Raw genomic sequence first — 23,928 nt, 5'->3', positions numbered from 1 at the left:
CCTGATGCTGGGAAAGATTGAAGGGGCGACAGAGGATGAGATTGTTGAATGACATCACCAACTCGATCAACATGAGTTTGAGTAAGCTCCATGAGTTGGTGATGGACAGGGAGGCCCTGCGTGCTACAGTCCATGGGGTTGCAAAGAGTCTGACGCGACTGAGCAGCTGAACTGATGAACTGAATGTTACACATGTGGAGGAGCTCTCGAAGTGCTTAAAGAATATGTTAATGTAAAGTGGTAGTATTTTGTTTTACTTTGCAAAATTGTTTACTTACGAGCTTTTGAATAACTATCCTTAGTAACATTGGTTTTAAAGGGATTTCTAATCATTTCTTTTCCATAAGTATATAATTTATGAACATTAATTTGCTTCATAATCAAAATCAATGATAACATTCTTTTGAGTTTGACAATGCCTTGGATTCAATTCTGTTTAAATTTAACAGAATCTGGACAGATGCTTTTAATCTTCAGTGAAAAACATCTGCATTGCTCTGCCTAATCCCACGTATCTTATTATTTTCGCCTTTAGCTATGTCTCTCACCCACTTCTGCCCAGCCAGATGTCAGCATATTTTAGACATGGTAATATTGGTGATCTTTCTGGCCCAGGGATCAAACCTTCTCTTGCATTGCAGGCAGATTCTTTATCATCTGAGCCACCAGGGCAGTCCAAAATTAATTAATTTAGAGAAACAGCAAGCTGGACTAGGAGAAATTTAAAACATTAGCAAGTTTGACTCTTACGCCAGATGGAGAAAATTGTGTAAATATATAAAGCTCAATTCCATTTATTGATACACTTTTTTAAGTGGATAGCTCACACCCACACACACACACATATATATATCCCCTGAGTACAGTAGTTTCTTAGGCTTAAGCTTTAAAACTAATTAACATATGCTGAGCTATAAAGGCTTTGTTAAGGGAATTATAGACAGGCAGTTTCCACTGACAATTGAGTGACAGGTTCTTCACTTTATATTCTTACAACTGGCTGGCTCTTGCTTATTAGCATCTCAGGAAGGAAACGATGAGACAGGCAGGGGACTTTATGTTGAGTCTGTCTCAGGAATACACCTTCCTTCTTGTGCTTGCCTCAATTGTAGTCCTTTCAAATTGTCTTTATTTTTCAAAGCCTGTTTTGTTTTAATTTAACATGCTTAAGGCATTAAAAAGGGGGAGCCTATGCCCTTTAAATTTCTCTTTGTGATTCCCTGGACTGTAGCCCACCAGGCTCTTCTGTCCCTGGAATTCTCCAGGCCAGCATACTGCAGTGGGTTTTCACGCCCTCCTCCAAGGATCTTCCCGACCTAGGGATTGAACCCAGATCTCCTGCATTGCAGGCAGATTCTTTACTGTCTGAGCCACCAGGGAAGCTCTTTAAATTTCTAAGCCCTCTCCAGTGCCTCAGCCAGGACTCCAGGGCCAGGCCAGCCTGCTGCTTCTCCTCTAACTCTGGGGTCTCTGTTACCATTTCTCTCTCTTCATTCATTTGGCTCATGGAACCCCCTTCTCATCAATTCTCCCACAGGTTCCCCATCTGTAGCTGTTACGTATTCCTGCCTTTGTTTTTTCCTTGCAGAACCTGATTGAAATAATTGTTGTCATAATTTTAATTTTTAATTTGTACCATAATTCCTCCTTATCCTATTAATATGTGATCTCCTGCAACCTGAATTCTGTCATTCATTCTGGGATACCAGCAATTAGTAGATTCTCTTGAAAGCTTGTATGACTCAGGTGTCTAATGCTGCCTTTAGATACTTGGTATAAAAAAGATTCACACGAAGTGCCACACAATACTTAGTATAAAAAAAGACTTCTGTGATCACAAGCACTTGTGAAATTTGACATTCTGTAGGTCCCTCTTGAAAATTCACCACGCACAGTATCATTTTAAGTAAGTCTGCCAAAATTTTAATTTTGTTTACCTTAGTAGTATATTTCTCAAGTGAGTTTGACTGTTGAGAAACTACCCTTTATCCATTAACAGTTAGGGTAGTATATTGGTTTCTGAAAGGCTGAAATACAGTTGGTTACTTATAAGTTTGTTGTGTTTCAGGTTTTCTCTACCTTTAAAGATTGGTGTGAGAAAGTCTCAGCAGAGCCTTTTTTTAAATGTGTTTATTTTTTTATTGAAGGGTAATTGCTTTACAAAATTTTGTTGTTTTCTGTCAAACCTCAACATGAATGAGCCATATGTATACATATACCCTCTCCCTTTTGAAACTCCCTCCTATCCCAACATAACCTTGAAAAGAGTACTAGGCAGTAATTACTTTGAAGTGTTTCCAGGATACCAGACACTTTTATATGTACTTACGTTTATAAATTCATATAATCCTTTCTTACTTTCATTTATAAATTCATGTAATTCTTTACAGTCTGAGCCTTCCCTGATGGCTCAAATGGTAAAGAATCTGCCTGCCTGGAGAAGGGAATGGCTACCCCCTCCAGTATTCTTGCCTGGAGAATCCCAAGGACAGAGGAGCCTGGTGGGCTGCAGTCATGGGGTCGCAAAGAGTTGGACTGAGCAACTAACACTTTACTAATCCTTACGTCACATTCTATTAGGTTGGAACTGTCACCTACATTTTACAGTTGAATATGGAAGCACAGAGAGGTTGAGCGATTCACCCAAGTTTACCAGGTCAGAAACGGTTTAACTAGGATCTAAGCAGGCATTCTGACCTCAGAATGCATGCACTTTTCTGGCCATTACACCATAACTCTCTGGATGAAAAGGAGTTTTCTCCAAGTAAAGTGAAAATGAGTTTCACAGGTTGCAGCTTCCTTTTGTGAGTATTCAGTTTCCCTTTTCTGTGTCTGCTGAGGTCTGAGTAATTGAGCACCCCCTCCCACCCCGATTCCTTCAGTGCTCCCGCACCCACATCCTTGCCTTTTTGGGGAGACTCGGAAGAGAGCCAGTGGAGACCAGTTCCATCCTTGGCATGTTTGTAGTGGGTGTGAAGGAACAGCACCCAGACAAGACCAGATCTCTGGGTCTGCATGCTTGTATGAACATTATAAAGTAGAAGCTTATTCAAGCCTCCTAAGGGAGGAAGGATCTGTAGCTCTTTGGCTTGAGGGTTCCCACGATGGGCTCCACAATCCATAATTGACTAGAGGACTCATGGGACTTGGTATATAGTCAGACTCACAGCTGTGATTTATTACAGAGAGAGGCTGGGAAGCAGAATCAGCTAAGGGGAAAGGCATTGGGGGAGAAATTCTGGAGAAAATGAGTCTCTAGTCAAAAGAGTCTTTTCCCAGTGGAGTCACAGAGGATGCACTTAATCAGATTGTAAGTGTGATGCGTTGCCACCAGGGAAGCTCACTGGTGACTTAATGCCCAAAATTTTACTGGGGGCCAAACAAACAACAACCATAACAAGACAGGTTCTCGGTATAAACCGTGTTGTTTGTACAAATGAGTCAGGCACAGTGAGCCACTGTTGGGGAAAGTTGTTTGTTTGTCAGTGTGGGGAACTGTTTGCCATTCAGGTCCTCCAGGACCAGTCCAAAGGGCGGCCTTGCAAACAGGCTATAAAAAAGCATTCTTTGAGCCTGATGTGTTAAATCTTTTAGGCACCCTCTTCCACTGGGAACTCTTGACTCTGCTTTTAGCCAAGAAGCCATCATTTGAGACCCTGTGCTGTGTTAAAATGACATTTGACTTCTGTTAATAGAAGTGGTGCTTTTCTTGTTTGAAATGTTTAAAGTTTTTGTTCAATGCCATGTTGAAAGGAAAGGTTATTTTACAACACCTAGGGCAGTGAAGATTATAGCAGATTAGAATGTCTCTCTGTGTTTGGGATTGAATGGAGAATTGTTGCAAGGTTAAATTACATTTATTCTTTTCTTTTGTATACCATGTAGAAAAACAGAAAGAGAACACTTGATTATTTTAGGCAATCTGTCACTTAAGAGTTTTTAAGAGTTTAATCATGTGACATTCTTGCTGAAGAAATTGTTTCTCATCAGTTGTCACTTGATAATTTCTACCTTGAAAAGTACAAATGTTTTTAGAAGTCTGGTAAATAAAACTGAAGTAGCAATCTACCATAGTATGCCTTATACAATAAAGAGGCAAGTGGGAAATAGTTACTTTTGTGATAACATCTCTACAGGGTAAAAAGCCAATTTTCATACCTGTATCAAGGAACATAGATCATTTAGATTCCAATTGGCTTTATGTAACTATTCCCCTTCTTAGCAAATTTGAGAACAAGTTTGGGCTAATTTTAGATCTCTATCTTTGATTATTCAGAGTATAAGTCATTTTGCATTATGCCTGCTGTTCTCTTAATCTGGCAGGCTATTTCTTATTACAGAGTTCTGGTCAATGCAGTTTAATAAAAGATTATGGAACCTCATTATTAAAAATGTAATATATTCAATTTTTTAAGACTCTTGAGTGTATCTCCCTAAATATTTTTGAATGTATCCTAACAAGATGGCATCACTGACTCAGTGGACATGAGTTTGAGAAAACTCTGGGAGATAGTGAAGGACAGGGAAGCCTGGCATGCTGCAGTTCATGGGGTCACAAAGAGTTGGACACGACTTAGGGACTGAAAAACGACATACAAAAAGAAAGGCTGCTTCAGTAGTGGAGAGGGGAAAATAGTGTGTGGGAGCTATAATTTTAAGACACCACAAAACTCATATTACATGATTGCTTTATTTTAAAAAAATTTCCAATATTCTAATTTGATGGGATAGTAAATTTCATGTTTTCAGAGCCAACTTGAAAGGTGATCTTGACATCTTCTTGCCCCCTCCTCTTTACCCTTGGTTGACACCTATTTCCCATCCCAAAAGTGTCCTTTTCTGTCATATTGTCCTTTAGCACCTTAGTCCTCAGTTGGGCAAACCACTTCCAGTACCCACCCTGCTTCACACTCCAGAATTATCTTTATTTTCCCTTCCACTCCAATGAAAGGCTTTTCCTTAATGATTTGTTCATAATTAAGAAGGAAGTATAGCAAGTAAATTAATTCACGGTAAGAAATTCATGATGAATTATCTTTCCTAGTATTACATTTTAAAAGAAGAAACTTTTTTTATCCTCATACACCAGTAGGAATATTCGTATTTTCAGCTTTCCTAGAAAACACTCTGGCAATCTATCAAGGGGTTATAAAAAAGGTTCTTATAATTTTTTCCAGTAGTTTCAGTTTTAGGATTCAAGTCTAAGAAAAATAATCAGAAATAAACACTTCTACACAGAGATATTGATCAGAAAGATGTTTAATAGCCAAAAAAGTGAATTATATCATAAATGATATAGTGACAATATAGTTATACATATAGTTGGAAATGCAGAAAAAAGGAAGGAAAAAGATAACCAAGCATTCATTGCCCATTTCAGATGTTTGTGGATACGCTGAGTCTTACTGGGCTACAATGGAAGCAGCGTGCAGTCAGGCAGGTTTCATGTCTGCCTGACAGTTAAAGACTTTTCAGGTAAAAACTGGAGAAAACCAATTAAATAAAGAGTCATGTAAATTGGGCTTCCCCAGTGGCTCAGACAGTAAAGAATCTGCCATGCAGGAGACCCAGGTTCAATCCTGGGGTAAGGAAGATCCCTTGGAGAAGGAAATGGCAACTCACTCCAGAATTCTTGCCTAGAGAGTCCCATGAACCGAGGAGCCTGGCGGGCTGGAGTCCATGGGGTTACAGAGAGTTGGGCACAACTGAGCGACTACACTTTTCACTTTTCATAAATTATAAAGGCATTTTTATGCTTAAACCTTCCAAAATACCCAAAGTTTATTGTAAACAGGGTTGAGTACAAAGCATGGTAGGTGAAGAGTATGGGCTTCTTTGATCACATACTCTATCCTTATCAGCTGTGTGACCTTGGACAAGTTGTTTAAACTCTCTGTACTCCAGTATTCTTGCCTGGAGAGTCCCTGTGGACAGAGGAGTCTGGCAGGCTACAGTCCATGGGGTCGCAAAGCGTGGGACTTGACTGAGCAACTAAGCACATACTTCAGTTTACATATCTTAAAATGTGATAATTACATTTACCTTATAAGGTTATCTTCGAGATTCAAGATCATAATTTATGTAAAGTGACTCATATCTCAAATAACAAGATGAGTAATCAAATGTTACATTTTATTATTGACTTCAATGAGAAAGATAATTATCAATAGATCACAATTTTAATATTCCTATTTTAAGATAACTTTTGAGGTTCTCTGATTTTTAAGAGAATTAAGTTTTATATTGTTAGGGCTAAAAACATCTCAGTTTATTGAAAAGCATTTTAGACTGGGCATTGTGGCTCTACATCTTCAAAAGATCCTTTTTAGGTTAGAACAAATTCAGAATAGCTCTGATTTTGACACACTGAAATTTGTAATGTCAATCCAAGTCTTTTTCTTTCCAATTCTACTATAAAACAGAATCAATAAAAAAAAGGAATCAATAAAATGTATTATAAAAAAATAATCCATTTTGAAAAAGTGGTGTATTCATAAAACAAACTATTTATTATAATTCTTACTTAAATTTCTATTTGTAGAGTGAGAAAAATTACCCAAGAAAAATGCATAATATGAGATTGGAGCTACTTGCTGGCTTATAAAATAATAATTTGTATCCTAAAAAATATATATCCTAAAACATATATATTATATATTTATATATGCTATGCTATGCTATGCTATGCTAAGTCACTTCAGTCGTGTCTGACTCTGCGCAACCCCATAGACGGCAGCCCACCAGGCTCCCCTGTCCCTGGGATTCTCCAGGCAAGAACACTGGAGTGGGTTGCCATTTCCTTCTCCAGTGCATGAAAGTGAAAAGTGAAAGTGAAGTCGTTCAGTCATGTCCGACTCCTAGTGACCCCATGGACTGCAGTCTACCAGGCTCCTCCGTCCATGGGATTTTTCAGGCAAGAGTACTAGAGTGGGGTGCCATTGCCTTCTCTGATATATATATATATATATAGGGCAATAAGGCAACTGAGAAAAATTAAAGATAGTAGTAGTAGAATTTTATGGAAATTTTGGAAAATTCCTGTGTATCTTAATGTAAAATACACATATGTAATGGAAACTAATATTGGAAACTGTTTATTAGAATGTTATATACTTTAATTGGCCAAGTCTGATATCTTGAATATCTTCATAAAGCCCAGTTCTTATGACTCCAGGAAATTGAACCTTATTTTGTATTACCGATAATTACAAATAAATATGAGCACATTTCTACTCTTTTCTTGTCTGCAGGATCATGATAGTTTTTCATCTTTACTTTTATATTTTTCCTCTTCTAGATATTAATATGTTATTGTAAGACCCAGAACACAGTGAAAACATCTTTCGTTGGCCAAAGACCTATGTATATGTTCCATGTCTCCTTTCTAGGTGTCAAAAGTTTCCCTGAGAGGACTCCTGGAGCTGTTTCTACTTCTAGTGAATTTATTCTCATTCTGTGATAATATTAGGATCATTTAAACTAGTCAACATTCTAACAATCTGTGGATGACTAATAAATGCCTTGGTTAGAGTTTCTAGACGTTTGTAGTTAATTTAGATACAGTCTGAATTTTTCAGTGCTGATAATCTGTCTCTGCGTCCTGACTTAAGCTTCTCTGCGTGTCCATCTTAAGTTGCTGAAGTAAGATTTTATTCACGCCTAGGTCTTATAGTTCAAGTAGCTTTTTTCTTAATATTCTGTGAAGCCAACTTTAGAGATATCATAAGATCTGGGCTTCGTTAGGGATATCGTAAGAACTGGGGATAGTGGTAAAAGATTCTGCCTGCAATTCAGGAGACGCAAGAGTTGCAGGTTAGAGCCCTGGTTTGGGAAGATCCCCTGGAGGAGGAAATGGCAACTCACTCCAGTATTCTTGCCTGGAAAATCCCATGGACAGTGGAGCCTTGTGGGCTATAGCTCGTGGGGTTGCAAAAAGTTGTAGGTGACTGAGCAGCTAAGCATGTGTGAAGACCTTGGAGAAGGCAGTGGCACTCCACTCCATTACTCTTGCCTGGAAAATCCCATGGATGGAGGAGCCTGGTAGCCTGCAGTCCATGGGGTTGCTAGAGTCGGACAGGACTGAGTGACTTCACTTTCACTTTTCACTTTCATGCACTGGAGAAGGAAATGGCAACCCACTCCAGTGTTCTTGCCTGGAGAATCCCAGGGATGGGGGAGCCTGGTGGGCTGCCGTCTATGGGGTCGCACAGAGTTGGACACGACTGAAGTGACTTAGCAGCAGCAGCAGTGAAGACCTTGGTCTTTCAGTTATCTAGGAATTTGTTCCCATGTCATGGGAGTAAAGAAATAGGGCTTCTAAATGTGACCTGCTGATAATTACTACCTTGCTGTCCAGTTTTTTAGTCAAATTAAACTTCTTTTTATTGTCTTAATCTACAGACTATTATAGTGGGACTACATAGGTGATGTCTTGGATTCTCTTTATAAGGTTTCCTGTGGATCTGTGTTGATTCTGGGATGATAACAGTGAAAGCAGATGATGATCTGTTAGTCATCTCTTGTATTGCTATTTCTGTTTGCCTTTTTAATTTTGTTTCCCTTTGTTGGAGTGATTATTTCTCTGGTCAGTACTTAAAAAAGGAAGATAATTAATCATTGCCATATTTGGCAGTAAAATAAGATGCCACTCTCTCCTACCACATTTGCCAACAGACCTTTTCATTCCTCAAGAATTTTATTTATTGAACACTTAACTATATAGCACACTGGTGCCAGGCACTGGGAACAGTAATAAAAATATAAGGCCTGCCTTCCAAAAAGTGTCAATATAGTGTTTTTTGGTTTGTTGACAATCTAATATCCTGTTCTCTGATCATATTCCTGTATGCTCTGGCATATTCTTGTGTCTTTTTTTTTTTTTTTTTTTTAGGGGTGTTAGCCTGAGAGAAGTCAACTTTATATCCTTGCTTGGACATTATAGTAAATTTCAATGTTCTTTTAGGGTCGGGAAAGTATTTATCGATGATCTTGTAAAAATGACATATGCATCTTTTAGGACATAATATATTTTTGAATGATGAGAAACTAATTTTTTCATTGGTCACTACACTGTAGGATAGTCATAAATGAATGAAACACAGCTTGAGCCCGACACCTTTCAAGAGACCTTGAAGTTAAGGAGAACCTTTAAATCTACTGAGAATGGTTTTTGGAATAATTTAAGAGCCAGTATGGGTGTTTTGTATCCTTGAGAACTCTTTGAATGGCACCTTTATATACTAGATTATATTTAACTTTCCCTTACTCAGCTGTTTGCCAGAGACCTCACCTGGCTTTATTCCTGAATTAAGAAGTCCACAGTCTCATCGTGCTCTGGTTATACACGCCTTTGCTTCTGTAAGATGCTGGAGGAGACGGTGTCACTCCCAAAACACTGTTTCTCGGACCATCTCAGTTCACTAGTGCCAGCAAGCTGGCACGTGCGTGGTGTTTTATAATAGATTTCAGTGCTTTCACTAGGTAAGACGTCTGCTGTAGAGGAGGCAAAGAACTTATAGATTCACGTCATTGTGTCCGAAAGATAATCCAAGAGGCGCATTTACACAGGCACCTCTCTTCCTCCTCCTTTTTACGTGGGGAAAAAAGGTGTTGTAAAGGAATTTTATAGGACAGCTAACTTGATTTTACTTAAAATGTAGTTCATCAGTTCATCATTAGCTGGTATTTTTCTATTCATGTAAGTAAACTTAGAAAGTAGAGAAACTCAACGCTTATTAGAAGTAGTTTCATTTTCGTTTCAAGTCATTTCACTGTGAGTATATTTTATAATACTCATGCCCATGTCCTTATGTTAATCTTAAACGTTATCATAGCAGTGAGTTTTAAAGACCATTAATGTAGTATTAGCTGTACCTTTTTTGGGTAGAATGATTGTCATAATCAGATCATTATTTTAGTAGTCTAACATCATTGCTGAGAGGTCCTGTTATGTGAAATAAGAAAGATAATGATAATGATTTTAATGATCAAGGTATAACACAGGCATCATAGGATACGTGTGATGCTTTCTCTTTGCTTTTATAGCTCTTGATCTTGTTCCTCGGTTGACATCATTACTAACTTCTACCTTTTATCTTATTTAACACAGGGCTGTGAAATTATTTCAACTCCTGATCAAGACCATACTGATTTTACCAAGTGCCTTGAAGTGCTCCAAAAGAAGATAGAAGAAAAAGACCTACAGGTAAGATCGATGCCTATTTGGTGTTTATGAATCTTAAACCAAGGATGTGAAAAATCCTATTTTTACTCACCTGAAATCATTATTTGCTTTTGTGCTGATTATCTGGATTCCCTTGTCAGGTTTCTTCAGTATATGAATAAATCTGTACTTAGTTGCCAAAACATTAACATGTACACTTGAATCAGAGGTCACAGATTCTGGAACCTTCCAGTGAGTGGTGGGTCCCTAAATGTGTGAAGTGGACCTTGTGTATAGCAATCAAAACTGACAGCTCATTCTCAGCCTAAAGGAAGTAGCTGCTCTCCATCCCAAGTTGTTTTCACCCTGCACAGCTGTGTATGTATGTGTGTGTGTTTATATGGTATGTAGGCAAGACCAACAAATATGGCCTGGATCTGGCCATCCTTGCAAATTCTTATTTAAACAAATAAAATATTATTTACCTGTTTTAAAAATGAGAGGAATGTCTGTTACTTTGCATGCATGGACTCTTTAAGGTATTCAGTAGTGATTTTCACCTAGCATCCAAGTGTATAATCATATAATCACATCATTTAGCTAATTCACACATTTGTAATTTTTAATATTTTACAGTATTTTTGACAGTTGAAATGATATGTAAACTTTTTATAGCCTTTATCCAGTGAAGATCCACAAAATTACACCTGAAGCTTTGAAAGACAATTGACTTATTTTCCTGGGAAGGACAGGGAGATAAACTGAGATACATGATCAATGTGTCGTTTTATTAAAAAACCTTTTTTTTTTTTTTTTTTTTTGGTGGCGTGTGGGACCTTAGTTCCTGGACTAGGGAACAGACTCATGCCCTTTGCAGTAGATGCACAGAGTCTTAACTGGACTGCCAGAGAAGCCCCCAACAAATCATTTTAAAGGAAGAATACAAGGACGGCATCTCTGTACACTGGATGGTTTTCAGAGTGCAGCAGGATAGTGTTTCAGCCTTTTCGCAATAATTTGAGTGGGAAAGGATCAATTCAGACCCAGTGCAGGCAGATTTCACGTCTCCTTCCTTCATGTCTTGGCTCTGGGTAGCTCTTGCCTTCAGTCTGGTCTCCCTGACTGTCTGCAGTGGCTGCTTGTAGCAGTTTCTTTATGCCTTCACATCAGAGGGATTGAGGGGTAGGAGTGTCACTTGCCACCGTCATTAGACCTCAGTCCTGAAGTCTCTCCATGAACCTATACATGGTTTCAGCACAGGATAATGAAAGTTACCTGATTATCTGGGACTGGAGTAGGGAGTGGGGTCAACCCCCGAGTCTCATACAGTCTAACTCCACGGCTGGTACACAGTGGCGGGACAGCCTTGGTGGTGGAGAGGCACCCCTAATAAAAACTTGCTCCTTTGCAGAAGTTCTGGGAGATTTATTCTAAGGTATATTTACTAAGCTGAAGGAGTCAATCCTTTTCTCCCTTTGAAGGGGAAAGCCTTTTGTAACCATTGTTAGTTGACAAGTAGCTCACTCTACAAACTCACCACAAGTAATAGAGTGAACATTTCTCATCTCTGTGGTGGCTTGAGCTGTACCAAATGTGCCACTTGCAGCAGCCAATTGCTGTAAGTATCTGTTTGTTTAAGGAAAAGGGGAAACAGCCTACTTAGAGTTAGCAGCTTCATCCAGACATTGCTGATGTGGAATTTCTTCGAAGAAAGTTCTAAATCTTCACAATAGTTTCGGTTTTCCTCGTGCTCCCACTGGAAGCTGGGAAGGCAGTGATGTGAATGTCGTTTATTGTGTCTAATTGATAGTATCTATATACAGTATTCAGTCACTGAATCACGAAACAAACCATCGTGTCTCAAACTCAACAGCCAAAATCTAGAGAGAGCCTCAGGCTGGGAGGAGAGAGTAGAGTAATCAGGTGTTCTGATCTGTGAAACAAACTGAGCAAAATGTTGGCCGAGCCATTGGAGGCCCAGAGCAAGAGGACCTTTTGGAGGACTCCTGCGTTGAGCAGAAAGGACCACACCCTCCCTCTCCCCTGTACTTAGGCTGGAGGCTGCCAGGGAAGCGTGTGGCCCAGAGGCAGGCTGTGGTGTGTCACAAAGGGATTGCTGCTGGGTGAGGAGAGTCAGCTGCCCTCCTTACAGCTCAGTAGTGAGGTCTTTGTGGGGAGGATGGGAACAGGGCACCTCCGTGGCTGGCATGCTTTGGGTCCAGGGCATTCCCCATCCTCATGAGCCCCTCTTTCTCCTTGTTCCTAAAAGAGTCTAGATTCCCCCTTCTCCTTTGCCTTAAGATGTTTCTGTATATGTTGCTCCCTCCCACTAGAATGTCTTGAATACATTTTTATTTTCTTGCCAAAGCCATGATGGAGTCCTGACATCCTCACGGAGGACTTCTCAGAAATATTCATTGATTTATTTGCCTGCCCCGGGTCTTAGTTGTGGCATGTGGAATCTTTCATTGTGACTTGGGGGGTTTTGGCTGTGGCATGTGAGCTCTCAGCTGAGGCATGTGGGATCTAGTTCCCTGATCAGGGATGGAGCCTGGGCCCCTTGCTTTGGGAGCACAGAGTCTTAGCCATTGGACCACCAGGGGAGTCCCTCAAGGGCGTTCCCCCAGCACTGCTCTGGGTTACGCTCCGCTGCTCTACATTGCCATGCTTCCCTCTTTTCTCTGTTAAGATACTCTGAACACTTTTGATAATTGTGTTAATTATTTCTGTTTGCTAAGGCCTTTCTTCCCAGCTTGACTATGTAGCCTATGAAGCTGAGATCAGGTCTGTTTTGTTCATGATCAGATGGCAGCACTTTGCATATGAGGTGCTCGGGGAACTCCCTGGAGAGCAGGAGATGATGCATTTAGGGGAGAGGCTTTTTAGAGAAGACTAAGACATAAAGAAATAGGAGTTAGATGGCAAAGGGGAGAAGATAGTGGCCAAGTATGGCAGCATACAGAAAAGGTAGCTAGCACTCCAGTGAGGCAACAGTGTGTGTTTTGAAGAATTTTAAGACAGAGAACGGTGTGATGACTTTGTTGTTGGAAACATGGTTAGGTCAACTGAACGCATAACTCACAGTGAAAACCATACAAAGTAGCTGTTGTTCAGACTGAAAAAGATGTTTGTGTTAAATCTGAGGACTCTCTGTGGGCTTCCATCTGAGTTTATGTTTTACCTGGGAGTGACAACACAGTCTTTGATTTAATATAATAGTAGGAGAAAAGCAAGATTAGAAACATTAGAAAGGAAAATCATAAAAGATTTCCCTCCACACATTCTCCTACCCTCAAGTGAGAGCACCATGAGGGCTTTTACAGATTTCTTCCTAAAATACACGTGAACTATATCAGAAAATCCTTTATTCTTCCCCAGTTAATAAATCTTAGAAAATTATCAAACTTTTCTGGTTTTCCACTTATTAAATTATAAATATGAATGTGTAATCCAAATGTCTATATTTGGTGAGATCTTATTAGCATATATGTTAAAATATCAACTATAGTATAAATGAATTAAAGTAGTATTTAATATGTTGAGAGCCATACTATATAACATATTAGAAGTTTGTAGAATTTGGATTAGGATCTGTCCTTACCCTTAAGGAGTTTACTATCTAGAACATGAGGTTAATTATAAAAAAAGATTTCCCTAAATTGCCTTATTTCTTATTTATTTACCTATTTAAAACCTGCTCCTCCTGAACTTTTATTCCTTTGTGAAAGGGTTCTGTGATACATGTGGCTTTTTAATGCTTTGCTTTTATTCGCCACATTGTTTATCTGTGGCTGAGTCATGAATAATACATTATCAGGATGCTGTCTGATATGACTGAATCTTCAAAGAGCAAATATTATTTTTTGATGCTGTGATACACATTTGAGATCTAAACCCTGGAATACAAGGGAAAACATTAAAAGCTATTGCTCCAAGTTTTGAAAAATGTAAGACATACATTGTTTAGGGTAAAGCAGGAAGATATCTAAATGATAAGGCCCTAAGAATAATAGTTCTCCCAAAATGTAGGTTGGGATATTTCCTAGAATTACATGGCAATAGAATCAGTTACTTTAGTTTCTGTTATTTTAAAGAGACTTTGTATTGGACACAATTTAGGCAGAAAACTTGATGTTAATTTCAAACTGTATAGATTTCAACTCATACCAGTTTAAAACCTCAATGCCTTTTAACCCTTTATACTATGTTATTTTTTTTTTCCGATAGCCATTTATTATTTTTTTTAATTTTATTTTATTTTTAACTTTACAAATTGTATTAGTTTTGCCAAATATCAAATGAATCCGCCACAGGTATACCTGTGTTCCCCATCCTGAACCCTCCTCCCTCCTCCCTCCTCATACCATCCCTCTGGGTCGTCCCAGTGCACTAGCCCCAAGCATCCAGTATCGTGCATCGAACCTGGACTGGCAACTCGTTTCATACATGATATTTTACATGTTTCAATGCCGTTCTCCCAAATCTTCTCACCCTCTCCCTCTCCCTCTCCCATAGAGTCCATAAGACTGTTCTATACATCAGTGTCTCTTTTGCTGTCTCGTACACAGGGTTATTGTTACCATCTTTCTAAATTCCATATATATGCGTTAGTATACTGTATTGGTGTTTTTCTTTCTGGCTTACTTCACTCTGTATAATAGGCTCCAGTTTCATCCACCTCATTAGAACTGATTCAAATGTATTCTTTTTAATGCCTGAGTAATACTCCATTGTGTATATGTACCACAGCTTTCTTATCCATTCATCTGCTGATGGACATCTAGGTTGCTTCCATGTCCTGGCTATTATAAATAGTGCTGCGATGAACATTGGGGTACACGTGTCTCTTTCCCTTCTGGTTTCCTCAGTGTGTATGCCCAGCAGTGGGATTGCTGGATCATAAGGCAGTTCTATTTCCAGTTTTTTAAGGAATCTCCACACTGTTCTCCATAGTGGCTGTACTAGTTTGCATTCCCACCAACAGTGTAAGAGCGTTCCCTTTTCTCCACACCCTCTCCAGCATTTATTGCTTGTAGACTTCTGGATTGCAGCCACTCTGACTGGTGTGAAATGGTACCTCATAGTGGTTTTGATTTGCATTTCTCTGATAATGAGTGATGTTGAGCATCTTTTCATGTGTTTGTTAGCCATCTGTATGTCTTCTTTGGAGAAATGTCTATTTACTTCTTTGGCCCATTTTTTGATTGGGTCATTTATTTTTCTGGAATTGAGCTGTAGGAGTTGCTTGTATATTTTTGAGATTAGTTGTTTGTCAGTTGCTTCATTTGCTATTATTTTCTCCCATTCTGAAGGCTGCCTTTTCACCTTGCTAATAGTTTCCTTTGATGTGCAGAATCTTTTAAGTTTAATTAGGTCCCATTTGTTTATTTTTGCTTTTATTTGCAATATTCTGGGAGGTGGGTCATAGAGGATCCTGCTGTGATGTATGTCAGAAAGTGTTTTGCCTATGTTCTCCTCTAGGAGTTTTATAGTTTCTGGTCTTATGTTTAGATCTTTAATCCATTTTGAGTTTATTTTTGTGTATGGTGTTAGAAAGTGGTCTAGTTTCATTCTTTTACAAGTGGTTGACCAGATTTCCCAGCACCACTTGTTAAAGAGATTGTCTTTAATCCATTGTATATTCTTGCCTCCTTTGTCAAAGATAAGGTGTCCATATGTGCATGGATTTATCTCTGGGCTTTCTATTCTGTTCCATTGATATACTATGTTATTTTTATAAACAGTTTTTTAAATTAAATGATATAAGATGCTGAATAAATCAAGTATTACATAGTGAAAGTGAAGTCATTCAGTCGTGTCTGACTCTTTGTGACCCCATGGACTGTAGCCTACCAGGCTCCTCTGTCCATGGAATTTTCCAGGTAAGAGTATTGGAGTGGGTTGCCATTTCCTTCTCCAGGGGATCTTCCTGACCCAGGGATCGAACCTGGATCTCCTGCATTGCAAGAAGACGCTTTACCATTTGAGCCACCAGGGAAGCCCTAAGTATTACATAAATAAGAGCAAATGCCTGAATTTTATATACACAGAGACTAGTATTAGTGACTAACTTAAATATCCATAAAAACTGTGGAGATAATCATGAACCAAAGAGGATAGAGTAGAAAGACCCTGAGCTTACTTCCTCTCTGGGGCACATCAAAATATACAACTCTTTACAGAGCAACTATCAGTGACAAGCACTGAAGCCTACCAGAAAAGATCTATAGAAAGAAAACATAACAAGACAGGTAGGAGGGGCGGAGTCTGGTATGTCAAAACTCATACCCCCAGGTGGGCGACCTGTAAACAGGAGATTAATTACAGTTAATAGAGGTTTTCTCCAGAGAGCAAGGGTTGTGAACCCAGCATCAGGCTCCCCATCATGGGGGTCCTGTGTCTGGAAGATGAGCCCCCAGGATTTGTGGCTTCAAAGGCCAATGGGGCTTACTTTTCAGAGACCAAGAGGGCTGTGGGGAGATAGTCTATTTTTAAAGGGATCCAGGAGAGAACTAGTCATTTGAAAGGTGCCTGAATCACACCTGCTGATATTGGAGAGTTTTAAACTATTTTTATCTGCTAAATGTCAGTATTGGACATGATTATTTTGTAATGGACTAATTTTTTTTTTAATGTTAATATGAAATAACTGTTACTGCTTATCAAATTTAAGACTAACTATATCTGATTGGCTAACTTATTATATCTGAATGGTTCAGATGGTAAAGAATCCGCCTGCAATGCAGGAGACCTCATTCCTTGCTAGGTTGGGAAGATACCCTGGAGAATGGAATGGCAACCTGGAGAATTCCATGGACATAGGAGACTGGTCCATTTTTTCCCATCACTTCATGGCAAATAGATGGCAAAACAATGGAAACAGTGACAGACTTTATTTTGAGGGGGTGCCAAAATCACTGCAGATGATGACTGCAGCCATGAAATTAAAAGATGCTTGCTCCTTAGAAGAAAAGCTATGACCAACCTAGATAGCATATTAAAAAGCAGAGACATTACTTAGCCGACAAAAGTCTATCTAGTCAAAGCTATGGTTTTTCCTGTAGTCATGTATGGGTGTGAGAGTTGGACTATAAAGAAAGCTAAGTACTGAAGAATTGATGCTTTTGAATTGTGGTGTTGGATAAGACTCTTGAGAGTCCCCTGGACTGCAAGGAGATCCAAGTGTCCATCCTAAAGGAAATCAGTCCTGAATATTCATTGGAAGGACTGATGTTGAAGATGAAATTCCAGTACTTTGGCTACCTGATGCGAAGAACTGACTCACTGGAAAAGACCCTGGTGCTGGGAAAGATTGAAGGCAGGAAGAGAAGGTGACCACAAAGGATTAGATGGTTGGATGACATCACCGACTCAATGGACCTGAGTTTAAGCAAGCTCCGGGAGTTGATGATGGACAGGGAGGCCTGGCATGCTGCAGTCCATGGGGTCTCAAAGAGTCGTACATGACTGAGTAACTAAGCTGAACTGAGGAGACTGGTGGCCTGCAGCCCATGGGGTCTCAAAGAATTGGACTCAACTGAGCGATTGACTCTTTCTATCTGATTGGACTAGTTACTTTTTCAATATGATAAGATATGTACAGGAAGATAGTTGTATGATAGTCCTCTGAGAAGTATTTTCCAAGGTACTGTGATGCTTTCAGTAAAGTCCACTCTAATGAGCTGATATCTTTGTCAAGATTTCAGTCTTATCTGGAGCAAAACAATAAATCTGTTGTGTGTGTAAATATCTTCTAGAGAGGAATAAATACTGTGTTTACATTAGAGAAATCTAGTCAATGCCACCTTAAAGTATCATAGTAAATATCATCATTGATAATTCAGGGCAGAGTAGATAAGAGAGACCTGAAAGCTAAACGCAGTGGGGTGAAATGTGAATAAAGTCCAGAGTATCGTTAATCGTGGTGCCCAGTGTCAGTTTTAGTTGTGACAGATGTGGCGTGTTTGTATAAGATGTTAGCACATCATTGACCAGGAGACTTTTGCAGAAACTAATACCTGTGGCTAGCGATTTGTTATGTGAGTGTATACTAAAATACCTCAAGTTGCAAAAGGTATTTTAATATGTGTCTGGTCAGTGAGTTAACATCAGTGGGAACTGGTGATTGGTATTGCTGCCTGAACTATCTTCACGACTTTTTCCCAAATCTCAAATTATTTTGAAGTAAAATGTTTATTCAAAACATATTTCAGTGTCTTCAAGATGCTATAACCGGAGAATGGTGTTATCTTCCTATGCCATGTCTTTTAGTAAAATAGAACAGAAAGGCATGAAGTTCAATCAAAATAACTTTCTGTGGACTCTTTCAACTTTAAAGTGTTTGCTCAGAAAGTTTCAAGTCATGTCTGCTGCCCGTTTGGGCAGTTATTGGACATGAAAACCATGCCTGCTTGAAAATCTTAGCTAGAAATTGGTGTTTTTAAACTACGTGACAACCCAGATCCTCTCAACCATTGCTGTTTTCCCAAGAGACCAGAGTACGTTAAGACTCAATCAAAGATGTGATTTTATCAGGATTGACTCCCTAAGGAGTAACCCTGTTTGTCCCTGTGTTCCCTCCCGACCCATCAGAGTCCCGTGGTCTTCATCACCACCTGCGTTTTCTCCCCGGCTCTTCTTATATTGATATTCTGTCACACCTGCCTTTTACTTCTATCTTGTTTCCCTGGGCTTCAGTTATCATTCTGTGCCATTAACGCTCTAACTTATGTCTCTAATCCTGAACTTCAAAGCCCTATTTCTAACCACTAACTGGAAGGCCAGAGGAACTTCATTTCAGTGTAAACCAAAATTCATCATCTTTCTCACAAAATCTCATTTTCTCTTTCTTTATTTTCTGTCTCATTCAATGGCACTGCCATCCATCCACCTGGCAGAAACCTGAGAGTAACCTTATATTTTACTATCCTTTTACCATCCCTCAATGGCTAGTTGCAGTTGCTATAATCCTGCAGATATCTCCTGTGCCCACTTTATTCCTTCCGGTCTTACTGCTGCTGTCTTAGTTCAGACCTTTATCATTTCTTACCTGGCTTATTTGACTAGTCTTCCTGTTTGCCCCATTCACTCCATTCCCTTACTAAAATTTATAGCCTCTATTTTAAATGGATATCTGCTTTAAATCTTTTCTCCTAGTTACTTATTCAGTAAATACTTGTTCAGTGAATAAATTTATTTCCAGTAACATTAAGGCAGATTCCAAAGGACACCCTGGCAAACCTTAGCTGGCATGTATCCTCTGAAAGAATCTTTTCAGTAACAGTTCCTACTAATTCTTCTATGACACGTGTCCAGATTCTTTACACTGCTTGTTATCTGTACCAGTTTTAAGTATTAAATATGTTTATTATGAAAAGTATTGGCCTCCAACACATTGTAATTAAAGGTTATTTTTGATGCTTGGGGTAGGCTGACTTTCTTTCCACTGCATGACTGGTTCTTTAAGACTCAACTCTCTCATCTGTAAAGTCAGAATAATAATCTGCACATACCAGGGAGTTATGAGGCAAAGCACTTACTGCAATGTCAGCCACATATAAAGCCCTTCATAAAAATATAACAGCAACAGTGGTGGTATTAAAGTCATGTATTGTTGTGCACCTTACTTAGCTCTTGAGATCTTTTTTCAGTTCAGTCGCTCAGTCGTGTCCGACTCTTTGCTTTTGTAATATTTTATATAATAGGGTATATTTTATGTAATATATTTATATTTATCAGTTCAGTTCAGTTCAGTCGCTCAGTCGTGTCCGACTCTCTGCGACCCCATAAATCGCAGCACGCCAGCCCTCCCTGTCCATCACCAACTCCCGGAGTTCACCCAGACTCATGTCCATCGAGTCACTGATGCCATCCAGCCATCTCATCCTCTGTCGTCCCCTTCTCCTCCTGCCCCCAATCCCTCCCAGCATCAGAGTCTTTTCCAATGAGTCAACTCTTCGCATAAGGTGGCCAAAGTACTGGAGTTTCAGCTTCATTATCAGTCCTTCCAAAGAAATCCCAGGGCTGATCTCCTTCAGAACAGACTGGTTGGATCTCCTTGCAGTCCAAGGGACTCTCAAGAGTCTTCTCCAACACCACAGTTCAAAAGCATCAATTCTTCGGTGCTCAGCCTTCTTCACAGTCCAACTCTCACATCCGTACATGACCACAGGAAAAACCATAGCCTTGACTAGATGAACCTTTGTTGGCAAAGTAATGTCTCTGCTTTTGAATATGCTATCTAGGTTGGTTATAACTTTCCTTCCAAGGAGTAAGCATCTTTTAATTTAATGGCTGCAGTCACCATCTGCAGTGATTTTGGAGCCCAGAAAAATAAAGTCTGACACTGTTTCCACTATTTCCCCATCTGTTTCCCATGAAGTGGTGGGACCGGATGCCATGATCTTCATTTTCTGAATGTTGAGCTTTAAGCCAACTTTTTCACTCTCCACTTTCACTTTCATCAAGAGGGTTTTTAGTTCCTCTTCACTTTCTGCTATAAGGGTGGTGTCATCTGCATGTCTGAGGTTATTGATATTTCTCCCGGCAATCTTGATTCCAGCTTGTGTTTCTTCCAGTCCAGCGTTTCTCATGATGTACTCTGCATATAAGTTAAATAAGCAGGGTAACAATATACAGCCTTGACATATTCCTTTTCTTAGAATAAAAATATAAATTTTTTATGTAAATGAAATATAAAATTCTCTAAAATATATTTTATAAATATTTAATTTTGTAAAATATAGTTTATATGTAGTAGTTATATATGAGGCTTCCCAGGTGGCTCAGTGGTCAAGAATCTGCCTGCCAGTGTAGGGGAGACATGGGTTTGATCCCTGGATTGGGAAAATCCCTGGAGAAGGAAATGGCAACCCACTCCAGTATTCTTGCCTGGAAAATCCCATGGACAGAGGAGCCTGGTGGTCCATGTGTTCACAAAGAGTTGGACATGACCAAGCAAAGGAGTATGCATGCATGCACATAGTTATATATAATGATGTTTATCTTATAAAATATATACTTTAATCTATTTTATAAAAATTAGTATACATATAAATAAGATATCTTTTGTAGAATATGTACATGGTTAATCTTTTGATTTTATAATAAGTTTCATGGAGCAATGTGATATTAAATTTAGATAATGTTTGTAGCAATCAAACTAATTAAGTTTTAGCTCTGGTTCATGGACTCATCATTTTCTTGTTTTTTTTTTTCAAATGAAAGTTTTTTTTCTTTATTGAGGTGTGACATTATGTTTCATGTGTACAACATAATGATTTGATATTTGTATAAATTGTGAAATCATCACAGTAAGTCTAGCTAACATCCTAGCATTGTTTCTTTAGGACATACTCTAATTTTATGAGATTTCTTGTACTATAAGACACGTGAATGAAACAGAGGGCTCCTCACAGGTTTCTGTGTTTTCTAGGGGAAGATTTCAGTCTTCCGTATTCCTGGGGAACCAGTGAGAATGGGGTCTGTCTGTTTAGTGGTGGAATCCACCAGCAGGACAATCGCACAGCTCCGCTAATCACCCTTTGCCTCATGCCTCGATGGAGAGAGAAGAGGGCTGGTGTGCTCTGGCTTCTGCCAGCTTGCATGTGCTTTGTGCTCACTGTGCGGTCACTAAGGGGCGTATTACCCAACATATGTCAAAAGTTGGCTTCAGAGTTCCAATGGTAGACTTTCTTCCCTTAGATGTACTATGGAAGCTCCTGGGATCTTCTGCTAATAAGCTTAATGTACTTGCATGTAGTACCTATATCCAGGTCAGTATGCTATGATTTGGTGACCAAACCAATGGCCTAAAATAGTCTCCATTCTAATAAGGGAAACAGATAGATGCGTCACCATATACTAATTCAGACTGTCATAGTTGCTGTGGCTTGCCTCTTCAGGATAGTTCCAGCTTTTTAAAAAGCAGATTTGTTTTGTATAGAACTCTTCTCTAGTTCACCTGTTACTTATTTAATTTTTATTTGTTTATTTACTTGAAACCTAGACAATATTTTTAAAAGTATAGAGACATTAGTTTGCTGACAAAGATTCATATCATCAAAGCTATGGTTTGTCCAGTAGTCATGTACAGATGTGAGAGTTGGGCCATAAAGAAAGTTGACCATTGAAGAACTGACACTTTTGATCTGTGGTACTGGAGAAGACTCTTGAGAGTCCCTTGGACAGCAAGGAGATCAAACCAGTCTATCCTAAAGGAAATCAGTCCTGAATATTCATTGGAAGAACTGATGATGAAGCTCCAATACTTTGGCCACCTGATGCGAAGAGCCGATTCATTGAAAAAGACCGTGATACTGGGAAAGACTGAGTGCAGGAAGATAAGAGGGTGACAGACGTTATGATGGTTGGATGATATCATTGACTCAAGGGACATGAGTTTGAGCAGAGTTCGGGTGATGATGAAGGACAAGGAAGTCTGGCGTGCTGCAGTTCGTGAGGTCCAAAGAGTTGGACATGGTTTAACGACTGAACAACAACAACAATTCATTTGTTTGGTTGTGCTGGATCTTCCTTGCTGTGTGCGGGTTTTTTCTCGTTGTGGAGAGTGGGGGCTACTCTATTTGTGGTGCATGGGCTTCTCATTGTGGTGGGTTCTCTTATTGCAGAGCATAGGCTCTAGGTGCGTGGGCTTTGGTAGTTGCAGCTTCCAGCTCTGGAGCACAGGCTCAGTGGTTATGGCAAATGGGTTTAGTTGCTCTGCGGCATGTGGGATCTTCCTAGAGCACAGATCGAGCCTGTGTCCTCTGCTTTGGCAGGCGGACTCTCAATCACTGGACCACCAGGGAAGTCCCTTTGCTTCACCTTTAAATTTACATTTGAGAAAATGGAATAAGAAGAATTTTTTTCTAATGAAATTATACCTCATACCGATGAACCCTGATATGATCACCCAATTTAAATAGTTTCCATCTGCCCTCCCCCCCATCCGTCCTCTTCTTCCATCTCCAGATTCACCAGCCCTTTCCCCTTTGCTGCTGAATTTCTGCATTCCACCTGTCACCATCAGACGTGTTTAGAATAGTTGTTTCTGTATTCACTGGCTGGAATGTGAAGTTTGTGTGGGCAGGGAATTGCGCTTGTTTGTTCTCTGATGTATTCCAAACATGTAAAGCATTTCCTGGCCGTCCATAAATATTCATCAAATGAATATATACTTACATGTAAGAACACCCTTTATATCAAATGTTGGTAAACTTTAATAATCTGCTTTGACATTAACAAAACTTATTCTCCTGCCCTAGCTCTTGTTCCTTTGTAATCGAACACACTTTTATTTTGGCCAGTACTTGGAGATATCCACTGTTATTTGGTCATACACACACATCCATCTTTTCTCTCCACTGTATGGGGCAGGGAAAGGGGATGTGTGTTACGTGTTTTTAAAAACAGTACACATGGTATCTTCTTTTCATTTCATTAATTGATATTTTACTTCTGGGACCTGTTTCTTTTTCTAAGCTTAAGTTTCTTGAGAAAGCTGAGAGCTGACAAATGAGAATACATAGAAATTGTTTCATAAGCCATTGCCATTGTGAACTTGACAAGGATAAATCTTGCCAAATTCCTTGAATTGATACCGAAAGCAATACAGTACAGTTTCAACATCAGTTCTATAGCTGAGGCATTGTAAGACTCTCATAACACGTTTTTCTACCTTTGTTCCTGTGCTTATCTACCCCAAAGGGATGTTGTAAGCTTAATTGGTAATTTTTGTGAAGTTCTAAAAAGCAACATGTCTCACA

The 23,928-nt window shown here is 39.3% G+C and overlaps 1 protein-coding gene across 3 annotated transcripts in view; it reads left to right on the top strand.

Moving 5' to 3' along the window:
- Nucleotides 1-23,928, top strand: part of TPK1 (thiamin pyrophosphokinase 1) — a 382,700-nt gene that overhangs the window by 183,787 nt on the left and 174,985 nt on the right. For all 3 annotated transcript variants that reach the window (XM_024990934.2, NM_001080370.1, XM_005205899.3), the window contains exon 6: nucleotides 10,109-10,204. In XM_024990934.2, the coding sequence (XP_024846702.1) occupies nucleotides 10,109-10,204 (96 nt within the window). The remainder of the gene's footprint in view (nucleotides 1-10,108; nucleotides 10,205-23,928) is intronic.

The sequence above is a fragment of the Bos taurus genome, chromosome 4 (genome assembly GCF_002263795.3).
Source record: "Bos taurus isolate L1 Dominette 01449 registration number 42190680 breed Hereford chromosome 4, ARS-UCD2.0, whole genome shotgun sequence".
Classification (NCBI taxonomy): domain Eukaryota; kingdom Metazoa; phylum Chordata; class Mammalia; order Artiodactyla; family Bovidae; genus Bos; species Bos taurus.
This window is presented reverse-complemented; position numbering and strand designations above follow the sequence as displayed.